The sequence below is a fragment of the Lathamus discolor genome, chromosome 3 (assembly GCF_037157495.1).
Source record: "Lathamus discolor isolate bLatDis1 chromosome 3, bLatDis1.hap1, whole genome shotgun sequence".
NCBI lineage: Eukaryota > Metazoa > Chordata > Aves > Psittaciformes > Psittacidae > Lathamus > Lathamus discolor.
This window is the reverse complement of record NC_088886.1, coordinates 23,416,938-23,439,453: the sequence shown is the minus strand read 5'-3', so window position 1 is coordinate 23,439,453 and position 22,516 is coordinate 23,416,938. Positions and strand designations below refer to the sequence as shown.

The window sequence follows — 22,516 nt, the reverse complement described above, 5'->3', positions numbered from 1 at the left end:
GCTTTATAAATTACAAACCTGCAAGGATTAGAAACAAAGAGAGGGTGCTGTCAAGTTGCTTTCTCATGCTTTTGTAGTGTTAGCTCCTGTTAAGAAACAGGATATGTTTATAGATAAATACCTATAAAATTCTGGAGTAAGGAAGATTAGTTATCCTGGTGTGCATCAAGATCTGGAATACTGTAACACTGCATGCCATGTCAGATGGTGACAGAGGATGGATGCAGTTTGTTCAGATTTGATTTAAAATAGAAAAGATTCAGAAATGCTGTAGGGAGGGAGTGATGGAGATAAGTTGCGTATTTTTTTTGTAATCAGATTTTCTATTTCAGCAGAAAGCAATTGGCCAGCCTGCTTTGCTGGCTTTTAACTTAGTGTGTCTGGGTTAGTGGATGGGGAGAGGAGAGCGCTACAGCGCCCCTCCAGAAACCAGCCCACCATGGGTCAGCATCCAGAGGTCATGTAGAAATCCACAACCTCTCAGTCTGTAATTCTCATCACTTCTATTCCTCCAGCTTCAGATTGTTTTCTGGGTGGTCTGTTGTACTTGAAAACTCATGTTTTGTCTTCACGTGAGAAGACTTAGACTCTGCTTGGTTGTGACTCGTGCCAGATGTGAATGAAGCTCTTCAAATATGTGGCCAGTGCAGCATCTCACCAAGTTACCAACAGCTCTCACCATGAGGCTATCTGGCACCATGTTACTGTCTCATCTTTCATAGCTTTTCTAGCCTGTTTCCCACAGCATTCTTTGAGTACTTCAACCCACACGTTTGTCTTTAACATTTTCTCAGTGTCAGTAATACATAAAACATGTTAAAAAGCATGAGAAACGACTTAAGGAAAATTACATTTGAGAGACCAAATTAATATTTTCAGTTTGCAGCCAGGAATTTGAGAGTATTTCCAAGCAGACCAACAGTTCTTGCCTCAGTTTTGTTTATGGTGAGGAAGCAAAAATGGTTGAGACTGGCTACATATGGTCTCAGCGACTGCAATAAAGCTCTGCAGACAGCTGGGAGGGTTTTGCCCTGTTGGGATTTACTGCCACGTGGGAATCCTCCTGCTTTACTAAAAGTCATTTTATGGCATTATCAGATAGTCGTAGACAAGCACAGGATCCATTGTGTGCTTGCTCAGAATGGGCTCCAGCAGGTTGCAGGGAAGAGGGTAGCCATGGCTCTGGGGTTCATGGTGAAACGGTATCGCTGCTCAAACGACAGCTTTTTCTACTTTCGGTAAGTTCTCGCTCCTCCCTCCTTACTGGTTTCTTTGCAGTATGAAAATAGCACAGATCGCATAAATAATAGAAACAAATCTTGCCATGTTTTTCATACTCATTCATTATAATTTAATGCTGGTTTTCAAAAAAAAAGGTGGGTGATTTTTATCCTGATTTAGATGTAAGGATAAAAATCTGTGTTACACAATATGTTGCTAAGGCTTGACTCACTCAGAGCTTGTATTCATTCAGCAGCTCTATCTGCTACTGGAGTATAGGGAAAGGGGAGGAGTGGTTTGTTTCCGGAGAGACATCTCCTGTTTTGATGAACATATTTCTTTCAGCCAGTTCTTTCAGTCCTTATGCAGTCATTTGTTTCTCAGTGAAAACTGAAAAAGATCTCACTGTTAAGCCTATTTCTCCTTCACCTTCACATTAGACTGCTCTGTCCCACCTGCAGGCTCACTTGACCCCTTTATAAAAATATACTTTTTAATGGCTGATGCTTTTCTGCAAACTCTGGGCTCATCCACACAGCATTCCCCTATAAATTTCTCAGCATAAAAAATTCTTAGTGAAATAAAACCAAGTCAGGTAAGCATCTCTGGTTCAGCAAAACAAAAGAATTTGAAATGTTCATAGCAGAGACCACGGTACAGTAGAGTGAAGAGAATGCTACCGCTATGGAATTCAGCAGCCTCTTTGGATGCACCATATGAGATGTCTGTTAGACAAGCTGCGATCTGTAGGGAGAGCATGCAGGCAAGGGAGGGCTTTGCAAACCCAGGATTCAAACAAGACTTTGGGTAGGGCGTTTCAAGAAAAGACCAGAATCTCAGTGGAAGGCTCAAGCAGTATGCACGGAAAAAAGCCAGTGTTTAACTGCAGCTGAGCAGAACTGGAATCTAAATAAGTTACTCTTAAGTTTCTGATTTAAAAGAAAAAATTAATAATGGAACTGGTTAGACTTGCAGAATTGTTGACCAAGTAATACGATGTTCTAATTGGCAGTTGGAAAACAAAGTGGGGTGTGGTGCCTGCAAAATGAACACTTGCACTGAGAAACCTGATGCTGCAGCACTGGTAGAGCACACCTGTATATTGCCAACAGTGTTGTCGATGTTAGGGTCCAGTTCAGCAGGGCTGGGATTTCAAATAGCAGCGCTGAACAGAAAGTTCACTACAGTCCAAGCTTTCTCCTGTGACTTTGTGAGTGGCTAAGTATTGAATTCAGCTTTCTGGGCTTGGGGCGTGTCTCTAAACACACGGGTATTGTGCTGGAATTATTTGAAGCATGCAGACGTACAGTTTCTCATAAGATCAGTGGAGATGTGGCTTTAGCTGGGTGCTTGCGCTGAACAAAAAACACTTTCTAGAATTCTTTGCCTTCGCACCACTTCAGTAAAAGAAACAGATTATGGGATTTGTTCCTTGATAGTTCCTTTCCATACATTATTTTCTATGTTTTTGGATTATGGATGTCTGCAGGCTTGTTTTCCAAGCAATATAGTGCTCTCCCTGGAAAGCTCAGTAATTGAAAGTGTTTTGTGCTTTGCAGGTTGGCTTTTAAATAGGTCAAAATCAGCAGGAGAGCTTCATAACCAGAGCAATTAAGAGTTTAACCCTTTATCCTACACGCCTTATCGACAGTAGAATATAATAGAAGTCGGATAATAGGCTGCTGTGTGCCATGGGCAGCCACTGAAAGCCAGAGGTTTCTAGTTCCTGGCTTACAACTGAGATCTTCCTGTAGTGGAAAATTACTGAATGCTGGTGTGCAAGGACAGAGGGTCAGCTTGGGGTTGGGCCAGCAAGATGGTGTTGTTGAAGAAATCTTTTTCAGTGGCAGTTGCATGCTGCTGCCAGGTCAGTGGTTTGGGGCATTGAGTGGGCTCTGATTTAGAAGGGAATCATGCAGCTGTCAAGACCAGTACTGCAGAACATGTAAAAAGAGGTGAGAAGTTTAAAACGTTCCCTGATATGCTCCTCCTTTACCTGCTTTTTCTTATTGGAGAAAAAATACGGAGAATACCTATGTCAGAACTGTTTGGTGCTATTGGTAACTCTTTGCTCTGAATTCCTAAGTCATTCCTTTGCAATCTTTTTGTCTTTCTATGTAGTACATAGAAAAAACATCAGGAAAGAAGCTGATCATTGGAAGTTAATTGTTATTTAAAACAGGATTTGTGTTGTTAATGGAGCTGTTTAACAGAAACAGATTTGTACAAACAACCCTTCCCCCACCTTTTGCATGTGTGATCTTCCTGTTTACAGTAATCTGCTTCTCTGGGATTACCTCTCTCCTAACAGACACTCTAAGCAATATTAATTTTACCAGTAGCTTCCTACCTAATACAAGAAAGACACTGTTAATCCAGCCTGTTTGCTGGACATTGGGAAGTAAGTTAGTGGCATCTCTGAGGCCAAAAAATGGAAGCCAGCAAGTAATTTTCTTTCAGTGTTACTTACAGCATCAGAATATCAGACGAGGTGTTAAAGCATAAGAGAACTATTATTTCTGTATAATTGTTGCCTGTATCGATTGGGATGCTGCTGATTTAAGCACAAGTCGATGATTTGCTTTGCAGATCTATCAATAGATGAAATGCATACCATGGTGCTTACAAATGCATGTACTTGTGTTTGTAAATGCATGTGGTTGCATCGGACCAACAACTTTACTCTGGTGTTTATGGAGGACAAAGTGCCAATTCTAAGCCACTTAATCAGTTTATTGAGCTGTTTTAAATATGGTAACTTCAAGGGATTGCTGTAACAGATAGACTTCCTCTGCCCCAGGACCCTGAGTCAACAAAACTAGCCATGCTCTAGCTGATCTGCAACAAAACAAAATGTACAAAGCTAACTAGTTAGAAGAGCAGTAAAGCAGAACAGATGTTACCAAAGGATTTAACTTGCAAGTTTGAATGTGGAGGCATGGAGTACAGTTGCTTTGTGTACCTGCATTTGCCCTTGTCCTGTCCCCAGGCTGTTCCAGAGGCATTGCGGGCGATGCCTCTGTCTCTCCCACTGTCTTTAACCGTCCAGGTCTCATTAAAGGAAGAGGAGGGACTTCTTTCTTTCTGGAAAGGTCACCTTTGCCGCTTTTAAGCATCACAGCCTCCCCGCGCCTGCTGCCTCTCCTGGCTGTCGGCTCCCCCTAATCTCCTTACAGGAGGCCGCTCCATAGCAACACGCACCCGGGAGCTTCTTCCTGGAACCCGCGGGGCCGGGGAGGAGCGCAGCAGACGAGGAGACAGATTTCTTTACCGGCGCGGCTGTGACTTTCCTTCTTGCCCCAGCGTATCTGCCTGGCATGATGCTCGTCTGAAATTTGTAACCTAAGGCTTGAGGAAGAGTTCCTCCTGGATTTTGGTGCCTTTCTTCCTCTCCTGGCAGGATTTCTTGTCTGAGATGTAGCGCAGAGCACGGAGATTGAAAGGAAGGGCTGTGACATGTGGCACTGCTATGATTTGGGGATGCACTGCTAAGTGGCTGTATAATTGTTTCATGTAGGTGTGCTCTGTTTGTCTTACTCCAAGTGCAGCCTTTGCTTAATTGGGATTCGTAAAATCTCTTTTTCTTTCTCCTTTATTTGGCAATTATTTTTATTTCCCTCCTCTTCCCTCTCTTTATGCCCACTCCATGCTTTCTATCTCTGACGAGGAGCTAAGACGGGAGTTGTCTGCAGGCTCCCAGCCAGCTCCCCTGCATCATGCACTGAAGTACTTTGTTAGAACTGGAACTGCTGAGAGTTTGGGATAGGGAGAGAAGCCAAGTGACCTCAGCAGTGCTTTCTTGAGAGAAGAAATTAGAGAGGATTTTGCAGAGATGATATTAAAGTGGTGTATTGTGGTGTGTTTATTTTAGACTTGCCCTACCTTGACTGCAGCAAGTGTTCAATTATACATGGCTGTGGTTTTCGGTTTGCGTTAGTACAGCTGCTGCTGTAACCTGTTATAACAAAGCATGCACAGTGCAGCCAACGCATTTGTACCAGTGCTGTTGTTTTGCATTTGAAATCAGTGTCTTTGTAATATCCCTCTGATGAAAGGTTTTTGCTGCCTGCTCTTAGGTCATTCAATATATTAAATGGGAACAAAGTTCTCTTTTACTGTTTAATAAATCTTATCATACATGAATCTACCAGAGCACCTTCAGCATTTCATTTTGTAAAAAAGAACAGTCAGATGAACTCTGCTTGTTGCTTTACATGTATCCTTCGTGATACTGTTAAGCAGCTTCAGAAGTACTGAAGATGCCTTTTCCAAATGGTGGGGTTTTTTTCTCTGTGTTTCCCCATAGAATTGCTAAAGGGTACAAGGAATTTGATTTTGCTAAGGATACAAAATAAGGATTTTTTTTTTTTTTTATATAACATATGTGAGGGAGGTATATAAAAACTACTTATTTTTCAAAATAAAGGAGGTCTTAGAGGTAGCTGTGCTTTTCACTGCTCCATAAATACATTTTAAAACATTTTTCTTTTGATACTAAGCCTTGATAAAGGGGGATTGAATCAAAGAGGAACTACTGTGAGGACAAACACAGGTGAGAGAGCATCATTTCTGAGCATCACTTTTCTCTGAATAATGTGCAGACAACTGATGCCTTTCTTTCTACTGTTCTTTGTGCTCAGTCACACTTGGTGGATGTGCAGCTGTATTTATGGACAGGCTTGCATGGATCACTGAGCAGGGATAGGGACCAGCAAGAGCTTCAATATTTTGTCAAGATCTGGACCTGCCAGATTAACAGCTCCTTTTCTGCTAAGCTGGGACTCTCTGCTTTTCCTCCTTGTTCATCATCTGTGAAGGCTTTGACTGAGTTACAGCTAGAGGAAAAATGTGTGCATAGTGTTTACCTTTTGAAACAGAACTGCTAGTTGTTCATAAAGTATCATATGACTTCGCTGCAGAAGCTTACAGTTCAGGTGTCAGTTTGGAGTTAGAAGGAGCATGGGGGAAAACTCCGTTACCTGTAAATGGGAGCATGTTTTACAGTGGTCTGATAGCAGAGCACCCTCCTATGCACAAATGTTACATTGAATTGGGAGTATAGAGAAAGTGTTAGAGCACATTTTGTAATGTTGCAGTTGGTTGCAAAAAGCCATAGAAGTGGAAGGAAGGATATGTTTTTGAGAACTAATCAAGAGCTGGTGGGGGCAAAGAGAAGATTGCCTCGATAAAAAGGTTCTGTGAGTCTGGGAGATGCCAGCTCTGGTAGAGCTCAGGGATTTACAGGACAGTCAACTGAAAAAGAGAAGCAGTATGTGTGAGTGAGGGGAAGTTAAAAGAGAATAGAGGTATAAAAAAAAACTACCCCCCCCCCAAAAAAAAAAAAAAAACAAAAAACTTAAAACGGGAATGAGCAGCTGAAGAAGAAAATGAAAAATTTAAATGTAGGAGATTGACTTAATCATTGTAGAGGGGGAAATAATTTGCATTTTTTACTTTATTGTAAAGGCTTTTGTGTAGTAAGAAAAATAAAGCATATTGAGGAGGGTTGTCTGCTATAATGAAAGTAGATAACATTCTGCATTGGTTTAGACATTTAGAGATTGGCGTGCTTCTTACTGTTGATGCAAAGCATTGATTTAGTAATCCAGATAGTAGTAAATATTTTCAGCAATATATTCAAACCTATCTTTTGGGGTATTTTTCAAATTTCAACAGCTGAGTGCTGAACTTCGTTTTGCTGCTTTTCTTTCACTTGTGTCTCAGAAGCTACAATTTCTAGGTCAGTGGGAATGGACTTTCTAGGCTTGTGTAGCTGAGTATTTATTTCCTTAGGAGTTCATGATTGCTGGCCTAATGTTATTTTCATAAAGTTTACAAACCAACTGTAGGAGTTGTTCTGAATAAACACCAACAAGCTGCAGCTTTCTCTGGGATCTCGCCAACTCTTTTGGTAATTGTGAGAAAAACAATGTTTCCTTTCCCCTTTGTTCTCCTACAGGTCACGTGGATTGCCAAAGCTGAAAGAGTCCCGTTCCCATGAGTCTTTATTGAGCCCAGGCAGTGCTGTGGAAGCCCTGGATCTTGGGTCAGAAGAAAAAGTCTTTGTCAAGCCACTTCACAGCAGTATCCTTGGACAAGACTTCTGCTTTGAGGTAAAGAACGCCCTCCAAACACACGGTCAATTATATGCTGTCAGTCGGTCTGAGCCCTTGCAGTATGCATTTCTGTGACTTTGTAATTGGAGAACAGATGAGCAGCCACTGTTATCCTGAGGTTTGGGTGGGGGCTGCCTAACCAGCACACAGTTCTAAAGTCCTTGAGGCTAATGGCGTCAATCACTCAATGGAGAGAAATCTTTTTCAATTACTGTATCTTCTAGTTGAAAAATCTCTTTAATTTGATAAATATCTAAGCAGTTGTAGTTTGCATGCAAATGTAAGGTTGAAACATACTACTGTTCATAAGCTGTGTATTCATCCTCTCAAATTCACCTGAAATTAAATTTAGAAAGTATACTGTAACTGACAAATATGATTTCCAGTCAGAGCCCCCTTGCATTAGCTCAGCCTGTTCTCCAGTTGCTAAAGGAGAAGCTTCAGTAACCGCCGTCGTGTCCATTGCACCATGGAGCAGGATACAAAGATTCTCTTGCTGTTTCAGCACAGCCTGCAGCACAGAACTGCATGGCTCCTAGCTTTGCTTCACGAACAGGCTGTTTGTGTGAGCACAGTCCTTAACTCGCAGGACCAGCAGCGTATTCGTGTGTGCTATTTGGATGCATCTAAGCCCATCATAATCTGTCGTGGCAGGGATGGGTGACAGTCTGTCTTCAGTAGGATTAGTCAGATGTGGCTGAACTTCTGGAACAAAGATCTGTTTACAACCTGGAAAACTGCTCTGGCAGAAAACCAGCATATCAGGCTCTTCTCCCTCAGGATGCATCCAGGAACTGTTCCTGTTTGCTTTGTCTCATCCTTCTGGTTGGAAACACTTTTCAGCTTGCTTCAGTTTGAGGGGGGTTGAGTGAAAAAACTGGCAACAACTTAGCTCTGAGGCTGTTGCCTCAAACTGCTTTTTAATTGTGTGCAGAAATGAATAGAAAGAGTAAACGCAACTTGTCAGGCCACGCAAAAGCAAAAGAAACCAAGGTAGTTCCCTCCTGCATTGAAACCAAAGTTTCAATGTGTATGGTATTGGGCATCAGGGCTGGATCAGAGCACAGCTGCTTTGGTTGCTGTGTATATGGACCCTTGGAAATATTTTTTATTTCCTGAAGACACCATTTCCAGTGTGTTTTGCCTTATGTTAATACACTGTTTAGTTCTGTTGGTCTTTATGCTATCCGCATCATCTGCCTCTGGGGCTTAACAGGGAAAACTGCAAGTGTTTAATAGCTGTGGATCAATTAACAAGTGTTAAAAAAAAAAAAAAACCAACAAAACTGGTTGATTAAAGCCTTGTTTTAAAGTCCTTAAGAGAAGCTTTTGGTGCTCCTCATATGTTTCTTTAGTCTCATATTAATTCGAGCTGAGGGTTTTTTTTTCTCTCTTCGTTTGTGGGCCTTTTAACCTCTCTGCCTCCTAGGCTCCCATATTGTTTTCCTGGCTTTTTAGTATTTAGTTTGTTGCTCAAGCATTGCTTATCTTCCTTGCTTTTTGCAGCCTCTTACCTGTCTTCTAGGCTTGCCTGAACTCAGCTTGTCATTCATACGTTCCAGGTAACTTACTCCAGTGGTAGCAAATGCTTCAGTTGTTCCTCTGCAGCAGAGAGGGACAAGTGGATGGAAAACCTACGCAGGACAGTGCAGCCAAATAAGGTAATAAAAACTGTGGAAACAAGGTTACTGGGGAATAGAGGTGGTATGATTGGATGTACCAGGGCTTCACACAGATGCATCCTCAATTAATTTAGTCTGAGGAGACATCCACTCATCAGTGTATCAGAAAGCTGCTGTGTACTATTCTAGAAAGTGCAGTAGGTCAAACCTTTAATGAATTAAATACATGTCAGCGTGCTTTCTGATACCTGCCCCAGACTGTGCTTATGATGTTTCAAACTGGATTTCTGATACCGTGTACCTCAGAAGGATAGAACATGTCTTCATAGGTTTCATGTTTTACTGTGGGGGCACAGTTGGGGTGGGGGGTGGTGGAGGTGGTGGAAACAAGACCAAAAGGAATTTGAGCCAGAGTGAGAATGGGGGTCAAGTTATTGATCAGCTGGAAATATCTGATGTCACCTTCATAGTTGGCATACTACCTTTGAGGAACAGGCTAACAGTTTCCTTAGAGTTATTCATAAGAGTGAACAATACAGTGTGCCACACCAGTCCAGCAGCTTTGAAGGGCTCCTGTGTGGAGTGTTTGTTTTCTAAATCATTTCAGACAGAGCTTTTTAAGAAGACAAATGTTCTAGTCCCCACCTTTGGCATACAAAAGACAGCCCTTTGCCTCTGTTTTAGAAAAGGTCTGATTTTCTAAAGGTTCTGAAGATCAGAGAACCTCATTCTGAACTCTGAACCTGTCCCTACCTTGGACATAAAAGGCAGCCTTTTGCTACTGCTTTAGAAGACAAAATCTTCGATTTTTAGGGATTTTGAATCCAATCTGAGCTCTTTCTTCTGCACAGGACAACTGCCGTCGAGCTGAAAATGTTCTCCGTCTCTGGATCATTGAAGCAAAGGACCTGGCCCCCAAGAAGAAATACTTCTGTGAGCTGTGCCTTGATGACACTCTCTTTGCCCGCACCACCAGCAAAACAAAAGCAGATAACATTTTCTGGGGAGAGCACTTTGAGTTCTACAGTCTCCCACCTCTTCACAGCATCACAGTTCACATCTACAAGGATGTGGAGAAGAAGAAGAAAAAGGACAAGAACAATTACGTAGGCCTGGTCAACATTCCCATGGCCAGTGTAACCGGTCGCCAGTTTGTGGAAAAATGGTACCCAGTCAGCACTCCTACGCCCAACAAAGGGAAATCAGGGGGACCTTCCATTCGGATAAAGTCCCGTTATCAGACCATCACCATCTTGCCCATGGAGCAGTACAAGGAATTTGCGGAGTTTGTTACCAGCAACTACACTATGCTCTGCTCTGTGCTGGAACCTGTGATCAGTGTAAGGAACAAGGAAGAGATGGCTTGTGCTTTGGTGCACATTCTTCAGAGCACTGGGAGAGCTAAGGTAAGAACGGGCATCTCCTGTCAAAATGATTACCTCTCGCTGCTGATCAGTGATATCTCCTCAGCTAGAAGCTAGGTAGCCTGTGCCCATAAACAACAGCAGGAGGCACTTGATGGGGTAAGGCTGAGAAAAGGGTCTCAAAAGTATATTTGAAAAAAATTGGGCAGTTGCATCTACCAGGAAGGCATATAGCTAGGCATCCTACAAACAGTGATAAAGAGTTGATAGAGATTAAAGATGCTGCATACAAAGTATAAGCAGGAGGACTAATTTAATGTTGTTCTGAAAAGTTAGGGCCTGTACTTGAGTCTTCAGCAACGTTTTCTGTTTTTTTTAAAATCATGATACAGGATAAGAGATAAATAAGCAAAAGATTGGTAAACCAGGGAATTACTTCTATAAATAAGTCTCTGATACAGTGAGCAGCAGGATGCCATTGTTGATTCAGTGCTAAGTCAGCGAATCAATGCTTACATTGACTTGGTCAGCATTTGAACAGCCATTTGGGGAATCTATACTCAATTAATGGTGATCCCAGCTGCCTCAGGGATGTTATTAGGACTTCTGGGTGCACACTGATGGTTCTCCCCAAGGCAGCAGTTGGAGTGAGCCTCAGTTTCTTAAAATAGGTTGTGGGACAATATCTTGTAGGTCTTGGGAAAGTCTGAGAAGCATTAACAAGCATGGATTTATCTGGAGGCTGCCTGCCAAGTGGGTGTGTGAGTAGTACCAAGCTGTAGTACTGCCACAGTACCCTGTTCTCCTCTGGTGCTCTGTGACACTGTGCGAAAGGAACACAAGGTTGGTTGTCTGTTCAAGAGAAGGTGGTAGCTTGGATAGTTTCTGTAGGATTGTGCTGAAATCCTGCTGGAAAATAGGCTCTGGATTCCTGCAGTGCTAGCTACAACAGGTAGATAAATTAAGTATTAGAACTTTCCCTTCCCAGCACCTGAATGTTTGAACCTCTATTTACTGAAAGGATTGAGCAGCTTAGACTGCCATAACCTCAAGCTGCTAAGAAGGTACATTTCCAGTTCACACTATGTGGTGGTGATGCAGCCAGATACTCCCAGTTTGTGCCAGGTGTATGTAATTCTCTCCAATTTTACAGAAAAAAAACAGCAATAATGGATTGAAAACCAAGAGTATTTTTAATGTATTTTTGAACTATACTTAGCATACATAATTTGTTTTGTGTATTTTACACTCATACACTTACAGTGCATTATGGCTTTTGTATTGTAGTTAATGCAGTGAACCTTACTATAGCACTCTTTGAACTGTTGGGGGATGCTGCTGTTTGCATAAGAACCAGCAAGTCACAGTTATCGCTCAGTCTAACTTCCATTCTGGATCTTTAAATCCAAGTTTGTATGGAATATTCCATATTAAAAGATAAATATGATATCACAGTTTCTTTCAGCAGACAAAGCCACTGATAAACTGGTGAAGGGTTCTGCTCAGGATGAAACACAAGCCTGGCCGTAAAGGTTTTCTTTTAGAGATTTTTGCTTTTCCCTTTATAATTTGTGATCTATATAATTTTGTAAGTATAATAAGCCCTAGAGGAGCCTTAGCTATTTCCTTAGCCCATACTACATGTAGCATCTGCAGCTCTTGTCCCAGGCTGACCAATTATTTCAGTAATCTTCTGGCTTCTCTGTTTATCCTCCCTTTTTGGCTTCTGCAGTTAGCCTGGCATGACCGAATCTGTTTAAAATAACCTCTTGCCATTTGACCTTTTCCTTCAGGACTTCTTGACGGATTTGGTGATGTCTGAGGTAGATCGTTGTGGGGAGCATGATGTCTTGATCTTCAGGGAGAACACACTTGCTACCAAAGCTATTGAAGAATACCTGAAGTTGGTAGGGCAGAAGTATCTTCACGATGCACTAGGTAAGAAAGTGCCTGTCACCTGTCTGCATTGCAAGGGCTAAACCTGAACTGTCTGCAACATGACTGAAGCCTTGTGCATCTAGGAATGTGGGATGGGAAGAAACTGCCTCAGCACTCAGCCAGGTGTTTAGCATCCATATGGCAAAATACATGCTATCTTATTCCTGATGCCCTTCCTACACACAGGAAAGTACTCTTTGGTGCCTGCAGAAGTAGCATTCAAGGCAAGGCAAACTGGATTTCATACAGCTGAGTCCCACTTAATTGTTGTATCACCGTGTTATGTTTTTCTGGGTAACCTTTTACGTCTCTATTGTGATGAAGTGCTGTAATCCTGCAATTTATTTGTGGGCAGTGGTGATTGTTTCATCTGATATATGAACAGGCTTAAAAACTAGATTTTTGACACATAGTTTAACAGCAGAAATTGAGACAAATACCTAGTGTTGTGGTGTCAGGAGTGAGTCTGGTATTATGTGCAGTGCAGTTAGGTGAAGATTTCAGAAAGGGTTATGAATGTGAAGCATATATTTCACTAATCCACACAATCTTTGTTACCCGTGATTGTACAATGAGCCACCCATCCGCCTGTTGGTTTTTGGATGAAGAGAGCTTTGGAAATTGATACAAGGAAAACAAGATCAGGCCAAAGCCAAGTCCCACACCACATCCTTTCACAAAAAGAAAAAAAAAAAAAAAAGGTGGCTTGCTTTCCCAGCAGTCTTGCTTGTCCTCAGCAATCCCAGACGCTGGCAAGTCATCAAGGAGATAGTTGGCTAAATTAGTGCTCCAGGGGTCAGGATAGAGAAGTCTGTGATTATACTCATTTTGGCCATTTCTTAAGTGCAGTGAGCCTCTTCTGGTTGTCTTGTTCTCATGGGTGGAACCACTGAGCATAAGTCACAGTCCTGGGCTCTCACCTGGTGTGGACAAATGAGCAGCATGTTACTTCGTGCTGTGCTTTGCAGCAGACTGAACAATCGGCTGTGGGACCAGTATATTACATTTGACTGCAAGCCCCTTAATGTGCAGTAATTACATAAAAATATTTTAAAATTAATGACTTCTAATATATATCATATAGCACTGAGTGATAAGACTGTAAATCATAGACATGAGAGATGGAAAATCCCCCTAAGGTCATCCAGCTCGTCTGTAGCTCAGGGCAAGGTTGCTTATGACAATATACCCATCTAATTCATTGTCAGGTTTTAAATGTCATTTTGCTCAGATGCCATGAGCTTTGAAAGGATTAACATTACGCTTGGTGTTAGCTATTTAATACATCTGTAAGTACATCTTAGTATGTGATGAAGCCTGGATCTTGTAGACCACAAAGATTAAGTTTCAAATATGTTACGGAAAAAAAATTATTCAGTAACTAACAGTTAAAGCAGAATTGGCTCAATAGAAGTGAGAGTTTTGCAAATACATCTTCTAGATACTCTCAGCAGAAATTTTTTTTGGACCCCACCAAAAAAACGAAAAGCTTAAGAAAATGTGCTGCCTGCTTTGCTTGCAAGAACACTGCTGACTTGAGATTTGGGGAGGGGGTTGGGAGGTGTTTAAGGGTTTTTTGAAAACAAAGACAAAAAAGCCTTTTGCACAAACAAGCCTTGTGGTGTTAGCTCAGAGCCAGCAAGATCATCTGAGGGGATGAACTTAAAAGACATTGAATCATTAAGCGAATGAATAGTTTTTCTTAGTGAACAACAACAGTTTAAAAATCACTTGGTGTGCTAATATGTAAGAGAAAAACCAGTAGGCAATTTACTCCAGTATGTCAAAGGAAACTTCGTCTGGTTTTATGTGTGTCCAGTTTCTGTTCTGATGCTGTAAGAAAAGGATAACAGAAATTCAAAGGATTTTGAAAGATGCAGGCTATAAAAATGTTGTAAGGTGTTAATAAGAGGTTGAGAAGATTAGATGTATCTACCTAGCACTTGAGTATTACTCTTATTCAACAGCAAGGTGACATTTTTAAAAAATTAAAGAAAATGTAAATTTAGAAATAATAAAAATAAATAGCATTGTCAAGTGCATTTCCTGTGGAAATTACGAAGATGAATAGCACAGCTTCATTTCTAAGACTGTGGATAATTTTATAGTTGGTAATACAATTAGAATACAAAGTCAAATCCTATTCTCTAGGCTACAAGTGAAGTGTCTGCAGGGTTCGTAAGCAAAGCCATCCTGATACTGTGCCTATATTTGAGAACAGCGAGGGCACGGGAGTCCAAACTCCCACAGGCACCAGCCATCTAAACTGGCACATCAAGTGCTCTGTTCTAAAAGACCTGGAAGGAGTTGTATCCCCAACATCTGGTGTCTGGAGGCTGTATTGAAGACACAGGGAACAGAAGAGGCAGTTGCCAAGGAAAGACATAAGCAGGATTTAAAGGTGTGTCAAGAAGGCTTTTCATATAACTACCCTGGTTTGTCATCCTCTTCCCTTTGTCCAGGGGAGTTTATCAAGGCTTTGTATGAGTCAGATGAAAACTGTGAAGTGGATCCCAGCAAATGTTCATCCAGTGAATTAACAGATCATCAGAGCAACCTGAAAATGTGTTGTGAGCTGGCTTTCTGCAAGATTATCAATTCTTACTGGTGAGGCATCTTCCCTCCCCTTTTCCCCCATTAGGTCATTTGCTTAGAGGGTGCCCGTTCCTCCTCTGAAGACAAGAAAACAGCAGTACGGGGAAATAGCATACACCCATCTATCTTCTGAGGCTGACTTAGTTTCCTTTCCTGACTGCCTTACTACGTGTGACACCATATTGCAGGTGGATCTTTTGCCCAAATTGAGGTATTCCAGTCCCACACACCATACCTGACAGGAGCATCTGCTGAAATACTCTGCCAAGGGAACGCATACTGAGCTGTGACTCAATATGAAGGGAATAAAGTGAGAAGATAACAGCTTAGCTTGAACTTGGAATAAAAAGTTGAAAGTTTTGATGTGTATAAAAACCTTTTAGACCCTTTAAATCTGTAGAATTGAACAGGAAATCACAGGGAGGAAATGTTGGCAGAGAGATTTCTATTAATCTGTGTTTCTGAGTAGCAGTGAGAGAAGGCCCTTTCTGCTTCAGGATGAAGCACATGTGAAATATTGAGAGAGATTTTGACAAGCAAAATAAGAAGTTCAGTTAGAGAGACGAGTTCAGTTCAGTGTGTTTTTAATGTTCTAACACCCTGTTCGCTCCATGGTAGCAATGGATAAGTTCTTAACTCGCAAATCAGTGTGTCTGAAAATGGCTTCACTTAACATATATGAGCAAGGCATGCTTTAAAGAGTACTTAAGTACTACCGGATTAAATGGGAATCTAAGAATAGATACCTAATGACATTTCCTGCCCTACAGAGAGGAAGGGGGGGGGGCAGGAGAGGGAAGAGCTCACAGGTAATTATTGCAGGTGATTGGTCACCAGTTCAAATTTTTGCATCTCATTGCCCATACGATTTTATTTCCTGGTTTGTTGTTTTCTAGTGTGTTTCCTCGTGAGCTGAAGGAGGTGTTTGCATCTTGGAAGCAGCAGTGCCTGAGCAGGGGCAAGCAGGACATCAGTGAACGCCTGATCAGTGCCTCTCTCTTCCTTCGCTTCCTGTGTCCCGCTATCATGTCCCCCAGCCTTTTCAGCCTCATGCAGGAGTATCCTGATGACCGAACGTCTCGCACACTTACACTTATTGCTAAAGTTATTCAGAATCTTGCCAATTTTGCTAAGTAAGTGGTGGCAGTAAAACTGAAATCTTTGCCTCTAGGGGTGCAAGTCACTGCAGGTTACTATGGAGCAAGGAAAGCCCTGCTTGGTAGTCATGTTTGCAGGCAGCTGATTCTCTGGCAAACTGAAGTCAGCTTTAGAGAAGCAGGAAACTTCTCACTTACATGTGAGCACTGTTCCCCTTGAGACACCTCAGTGTTGAGCTAGATAAATTCTCCTTTTCGCATGCAGATTTGAGTTGTGTTGAATTCAGTAAAGGGGACACAGTATAAGACCAGGAAGAGTCATGCATTAGCATGTCAGTGTGTATGCTATTTCAAAAGAAAAAAAAAAAGCCTGTTCCCAATAGGGATCACGATTTTCCTCCTTTCTCCCTCCAAAATTCCTATCTGAATGAAACAAAGGACATGGCATTTCACTTAAAGGGGAGGAGATGCAGAAAAGGAAGGAGAGAGAGGGTGAGAGGGAGGGGGGGAAAGATGTGTTGAGTCCTTGATCATAGTATGAACACTGAATTACTAGTATTTAAGTAAGTCAAAGAAAGCAGTGAAACTCTTAAATTGTCCTATTTGGGTGGTTTTTGTTGTTGTTGGTTTTTTTGGCTCCCAGCACAAATCTTTGGAAAGGCAGGTATAAAGTTAAGCATTTGAGTAATTGACTGTAAGCACTTCTACTCTGTATTTTGTGTTGAGATTATTGACTGGGTTTTGCCCCCATCCCCTGTTTTCTTGCAGGTTTGGTAATAAGGAAGAATATATGGCCTTCATGAATGACTTTTTGGAACATGAGTGGGGAGGAATGAAGCGTTTTCTCCTGGAGATCTCAAATCCAGATACCATCTCAAACATGCCTGGATTTGAGGGCTACATCGACCTGGGCAGAGAGCTCTCAGTTTTGCATTCCCTCCTATGGGAAGTTGTGTCCCAACTTGATAAGGTAAAGCAGGCTGGAGGCCCAGGAGGGTGAATCTGGCAATTGTATCATAGCAACAGTAAACACGAGGAAACATCAAGGGAGCAGCTGAAGCCTGCTTTTGGGAGAATTGCTTTTGCGAGGAATGTTTGACTGTGGTATTTCACAATTGTTCTTTCCATGATTTCAGATCGGGGCATGTGAAGTGGTTGGGCTTCAGCAGTAAGTGCAAACAGTTTGCAGCACCTTAAGGAAGGTTGGGTGTTCAATGGTGGAGAGGGCAGCACTTAAAAGTAGACCTGGAATTCACTGAGCAGCCAGTCCTTTCTGATAAATGAGCTGGAAAAAAGGAAGAGTGTTTGGACAGAAAATGCAAATATTGCAGTGCCCTTTTTGATGCTAATGGAAGTGCTTTGCTGCACACTAGACACTACTTTGCCCAGCACTGATGGAGTAATGTGTTGGCCAGGCAGACTTTTCATGAAAGACCTGATCCAAAGTCTACCTTAATGTTCTCATTTCTGCAGTCTTCAGATTAGTTTTTAGTATAAAAGAGGATGTCATGTAAAAACCTGGATCTCAGTTTTATCCTGTAACAAAAGCAAGATGCTTTCTGTCATGTATTGTGCTGGGGTCATATACATTGTCCAGATTCTGTTCTGCTGATTGCAGTAGATACCACCAACAATAAACATTGCTTCCATTTAGCTATAGAAGGAGAAATGGCAGTCGTTTGTTCTTCCTTAACTTTGCAGGATGCAAAACCATTAAAACCTTTGATAGCGAAGGTAGTTGATAAGACCCAGAAAAGCTGAGCTGTGAGTCATTATTTTTTACAAGTGCTTGGAACTGTTCCATTTTCACCTTTTAGAGGTTGCATTATTTTGTCCATATTCCATTTATATTATTCTTTCTTTTGAAACTGGAGAGGTGAGGTGAATTGCAATGTACTCTTAATATTTTTATTGCATTAAGGTTTGCCAGCAGTTATTTGTTGGGTATCTATTTTCTCGCAGTACATCATTTAAGACAGAAAACAAAAAAAAATGAGCTTGTTGCATCAGAGTAAATTGAAATGTCTTTGACTCTAAAAGGCAATATATATTAACCTTAGTTAATCTTCGTTTGATAACAATTTATGTTCTTGTTTTTCCGTTTCCCTCCTACATACACACAGTGTACATTCAGAATGTCGTAGGCAGCAAAGTCAGCTGTAAAGACAGTTCAGCAGCCTTAGGAAAACAGGCAAAGTGAGCACTCAAAAGACCAGATCATCCCCCATTTTCTACAAGGTGGGGTAAACCCACCAGTGCAGGGCACACTGCCACCTCCCTCTACGCTGCTCAGGTATCAGGTGAAGACAAACCCAGCTCCAGTCTTTAGAACTGCAAATGGATCTTTAGACTTGGTGTTACTTACTGTGAGCTGCTTTCTGAATGCAACAGTCTTAAATGTCTTGGGCTGCAAAAAGATGGAGGAGCCAGGCCTGGATAAACTGTCAAAGCAGATCTGCTTTGCCCTTTCTTGTAGATTATAGATGCATGGATCTATCCTAACAGTCCTTTGGGAGCTGGTATAGTGGTTTGCTAAAAAGAGAATTGAGGGGTAAAGTTACATGCAATACTGCTTTACTGTAGGTAATGACTGGGAAATGATGAGAGAAGTCACCTCAGAGATTTTAACAGACACAGAGGAAGTGCTATGTGAAAGTGTCTGCAAAGAGACCTTTCTTTGGAGCCAAACTGACTGAATACCAGCTTACAGGAAAAATAAGGATATCTTTGAAAAGAATATTGTCTTTGTAGCAGAGCTTTGCTTTTTTCTAAACCTCCAGCGCTTTCCCCTTGTTCCTGCAGTCCCAAGAGCCTGAAGATGCCCTGTAGATGAAATAACCAGCAGTGACCCAAAGAGGGGTGAAAGATACAGAGCCTGAATGAGCAGACTTCCTTGCTGGAAGGTCAGCTCCTCCTATCCTAGGCCTGGCCAACACTGAGCTAGTATGTAATTGAACCAGAAGCTACACAGATAATCCCAGGCTGATGTGATAATGTTGGGATGAGGAACATTGATGTTTTCATGCAGTTATTTTTCACTTTTAGGTAGGAAGAATGCCTTAATTGTTGATAAGAGGGTGCTACAGAAGGTGGCATCAGTGTAGGATGCCAAAAGCAAAAAGCTTATGAAATGAAAACTTTTCCTTTCTCTCCATCTCCCTCAACCCTCGCAATTCTCTCATGATCCACCTGAATGCCGCATCCCTTTGTCTGTTGGCATGCATTTCCTTTACCACATGACATCCTTTGCCTGGAAAGTCCCCCCACTAGCTCAATGTGTAGTCTTTGAATGCACCTTAATGAATAGATACCATAATTTTCACTTCGACTTCACCCACCCTGGACTTAATTTGCTTTGCATGATAGTTTTGCATTGGAATGGCAATAGTTTTGTTTTATTGAGCATGATTTTTATTTTTGGGGGTCAATCCTAATTTCTTTTCTATTTCCTTTTCTTTCCTCAATGTCTGCTGCACCCCGTTTCGTCTCCTCCATCCATCTCGTCGCCGTGGTTACGCTGCTCCGTAACACTGCATTATGGTCCTGCCACACCCGCACACAACCACCCACCCTCCTTCCTTCCACCTCCACCCCTCCGCCTCTGTGCATCGTTATCAAAAAACTGGCGGATGTTGCGGTGCTTGTTGTCCAATTAGGGTGAAAATTCCTTCCTACAGGCGACCGTGGCAAAACTGGGACCTCTTCCTCGTATTCTTGCTGATATCACCAAATCAATGACCAACCCTACGCCAATACAGCAGCAGCTGAGGCGTTTCACTGAGCACAGCTCTAGTCCAAATGTCAGTGGCAGTCTCTCCTCAGGGCTTCAGAAGATATTTGAGGACCCCACTGATGGGTATGTAACATCCAGAGCTCAAGGGAAGATGTGGGATAAGGGGGTTGTTAAGCCTGTTAAGGGTTAAGTGCTTCATCAGCTGAGCTGTCTGCCCAGGCCAGCTGTAGGAAAGGGGAGCTTGGACCTCTGTCACAGGGAATACACAGTCCCAATAAGAGTTACAAAAGGTGGCACTAGAGACCTGAAGCTTTTCACTTACTCAGGACTCAAACATGTCTCTGGGGGTCAATGACTTCAGCTGCTAAAACAGAGTTTTGCAACTTACTGCTAGTCTGAGTGTCTGGATGCACAGTCAGCCATAGTCCTTCCTTCTGGCAATGAGACCACTTATTTACTGCTAATAAATAAGATGGGCTGTAGGCAGAACTTGTTACCAGGAGAATAGCAAAAGTAGTCCCTCCTCTGTTCAGTGCAGTATTCTGCATACTGTAATAGCTGTTCATCTGAAGCAAAAAGCTGTGACATGACGGAACTGCTAAAGAGCTTTGATACTGCGGTCTTAAGAGTAGTTTCTGTCTGAGATACGAGGGCTAGTTTTGTCAGGTATGAGAGCTGGTTTTGTTACATGGAAGTGTCTGCCTTCTGAGTTTACATCTAGATCTGCAGGTACCTTCACACAACTCTGTTGAATTTTCAGACCCCAGCAGTACATAATGCTGGTAAAGGGTTAAATGGGATCTGAACTGCTCTGAAGTCTTGCTGAAGACAGAAGTGTCTAAGGGGGGAGGATTTGATGGGAATGGTTTGCATTTCACCTGTAAAAAAAAAATGAAGATGAAGCACTTCTTGAATCAAATGTAATTCTCAAAGATAAGTGGTAATTAAGGAAGAGTGTGTTCTGACTTGAACACAAAGAGCTCGTAAAAGGAAATCTGGTTCCTTGAAGCTTTCAGATGGGGGGGAGGTTAAATGAGGTGGAAAGACTTCTCTGGGACAGATCTTTAAGGGTCTTGTCTGCTTAAAAATTAACCAAATTCCATTCTGCTCCACAGTGACTTGCATAAGCTGAAGTCTCCAACCCAGGAAAATGTAGATGGATATTTTAGGGGCAAGACCTTACTGTTGGTTCAGCAGGCATCCACCCAGAGCATGACTTACTCAGATAAGGATGAAAGGGAAAGCATCTTGCCCAATGGACGTAGCATCTCTCTCATGGACCTCCAAGACCCTCACACGGCTCACACTGACCATGCTTCTGTTATGCACGACGTGCCTTTGCGCTTAGCTGGCAGCCAGCTCTCTGTCACACAGGTGGCAAACATCAAACAGCTGTGGGAAACTCAGAGCACACCCCAGAGTGCTCCCCAGGTGAGAAGGCCTCTGCACCCCGCTTTGAACCAACAGGGCAGCCTCCAGCCTCTGTCATTCCAGAACCCAGTTTACCATCTCAACAACCCAACCCCACCAATGCCGAAGGCCTCTGTGGACTCCAGCCTGGAGAACCTGAGCACTGCCAGCTCCCAGAGCCGAAGCAACAGTGAAGACTTCAAACTTAGCGGACCCAGCAACAGCAGCATGGAGGACTTCACCAAGCGCAGCACGCAGAGCGAGGACTTCTCTCGGCGCCACACAGTCCCAGACAAGCACGTCCCCATCGCACTGCCCCGCCAGAACAGCAGCAGCCAAGCACAGATCCGCAAAATGGACCAAGCTGGACTGGGTGCCAGGGCCAAAGCACCACAGTCCTTGCCGCACAGTGCTTCCCTGCGGAGCACAGGCAGCATGTCAGGAGTGTCCGGGGCCATGGTGACTGAACCCATTCAGAATGGGAGCCGGTCCCGGCAACAGTCCTCATCCTCTAGAGAGAGCCCTGTCCCAAAGGTGAGGGCAATTCAGAGACAACAAACACAGCAGGTAAGGAAAGCCTTTTTCCACGTTCTTTCTGCTTTGATGTTTAGCTGATTGGTGTGTCAAGCTTCGAAGCTTTTGACCTTTGAGTTGAATTGAGTTGAATCAAGACTTACTGGCACTTTTAAGTCAGTGGCCAGTAGCAAGTGTACAGAATAGTCATGCTTTGTTACTCTTACAAGCTTGGCAAGCCTAGCCTACCTGTTATTTTTGGATGCTTTTGTACTAAATATTAAAAAGAAATAATAAAGTTTTCCATTGCGTGCTGAAAGAAACAAAACTTGGAAATTTCCCTGAATAAAACAAATAGAAGAAGCTCTGTTCTAAATTGTAGCTGAAGTTGCCACGTGAGACTGCATTTGCCCTGTGGTGCTAATTTAAAAGGTAGTTACGTAAAACCAGAGAAATAAACAAAGAGAAAATATCATAAACTGCTGCCAAAATAATAAGTAAGTACAGTTATCTTAAGTGTGGAGAAATCTGTGTTTCACCATAATGCAGCAATCTGTTGCTGGTTCCCCAATAAGTACTTCTTTTTCATTAATCACCCCAGACTATGAATAACGCAAACACTTGTCGGAAAGCAGTGCTTATATGTACCAACTCCTGAAGCACTTTATCAGTTCTTCATGGGCAATTGTAAATCAAGATTTTCCTGTCAAAAAGCCAACATTCCTTTACCTTAAAAAAAAAATCCTGTTGTGAGTTGTTGTGTAGGAAAATCTTTTCCTAAATTAGTTTACTGTTAAATAGAAAATGAGTATTTGAATGCTTGGTACTACAGCAAAGGTAGAAAATATCTTGGTCTGTAGGTCTAATGGAAGGTGGTTGGTTTTAGAAATGTCATGTGAGTGCATTC

At 42.3% G+C, this 22,516-nt stretch overlaps 1 protein-coding gene across 6 annotated transcripts in view; it reads left to right on the top strand.

Annotated features, from left to right (window-relative positions):
• Positions 1 to 22,516, top strand: part of RASAL2 (RAS protein activator like 2) — a 185,663-nt gene that overhangs the window by 147,625 nt on the left and 15,522 nt on the right. For 4 of the 6 annotated variants that reach the window (XM_065674107.1, XM_065674106.1, XM_065674104.1 and 1 more), the window contains exons 6-14: positions 7,181 to 7,334; positions 8,900 to 8,998; positions 9,811 to 10,365; positions 12,117 to 12,261; positions 14,724 to 14,868; positions 15,753 to 15,989; positions 16,722 to 16,923; positions 19,610 to 19,809; positions 20,802 to 21,663. In XM_065674107.1, the coding sequence (XP_065530179.1) occupies positions 7,181 to 7,334; positions 8,900 to 8,998; positions 9,811 to 10,365; positions 12,117 to 12,261; positions 14,724 to 14,868; positions 15,753 to 15,989; positions 16,722 to 16,923; positions 19,610 to 19,809; positions 20,802 to 21,663 (2,599 nt within the window). The remainder of the gene's footprint in view (positions 1 to 7,180; positions 7,335 to 8,899; positions 8,999 to 9,810; positions 10,366 to 12,116; positions 12,262 to 14,723; positions 14,869 to 15,752; positions 15,990 to 16,721; positions 16,924 to 19,609; positions 19,810 to 20,801; positions 21,664 to 22,516) is intronic. The other 2 variants (XM_065674108.1, XM_065674105.1) reach the window with 1 other exon arrangement.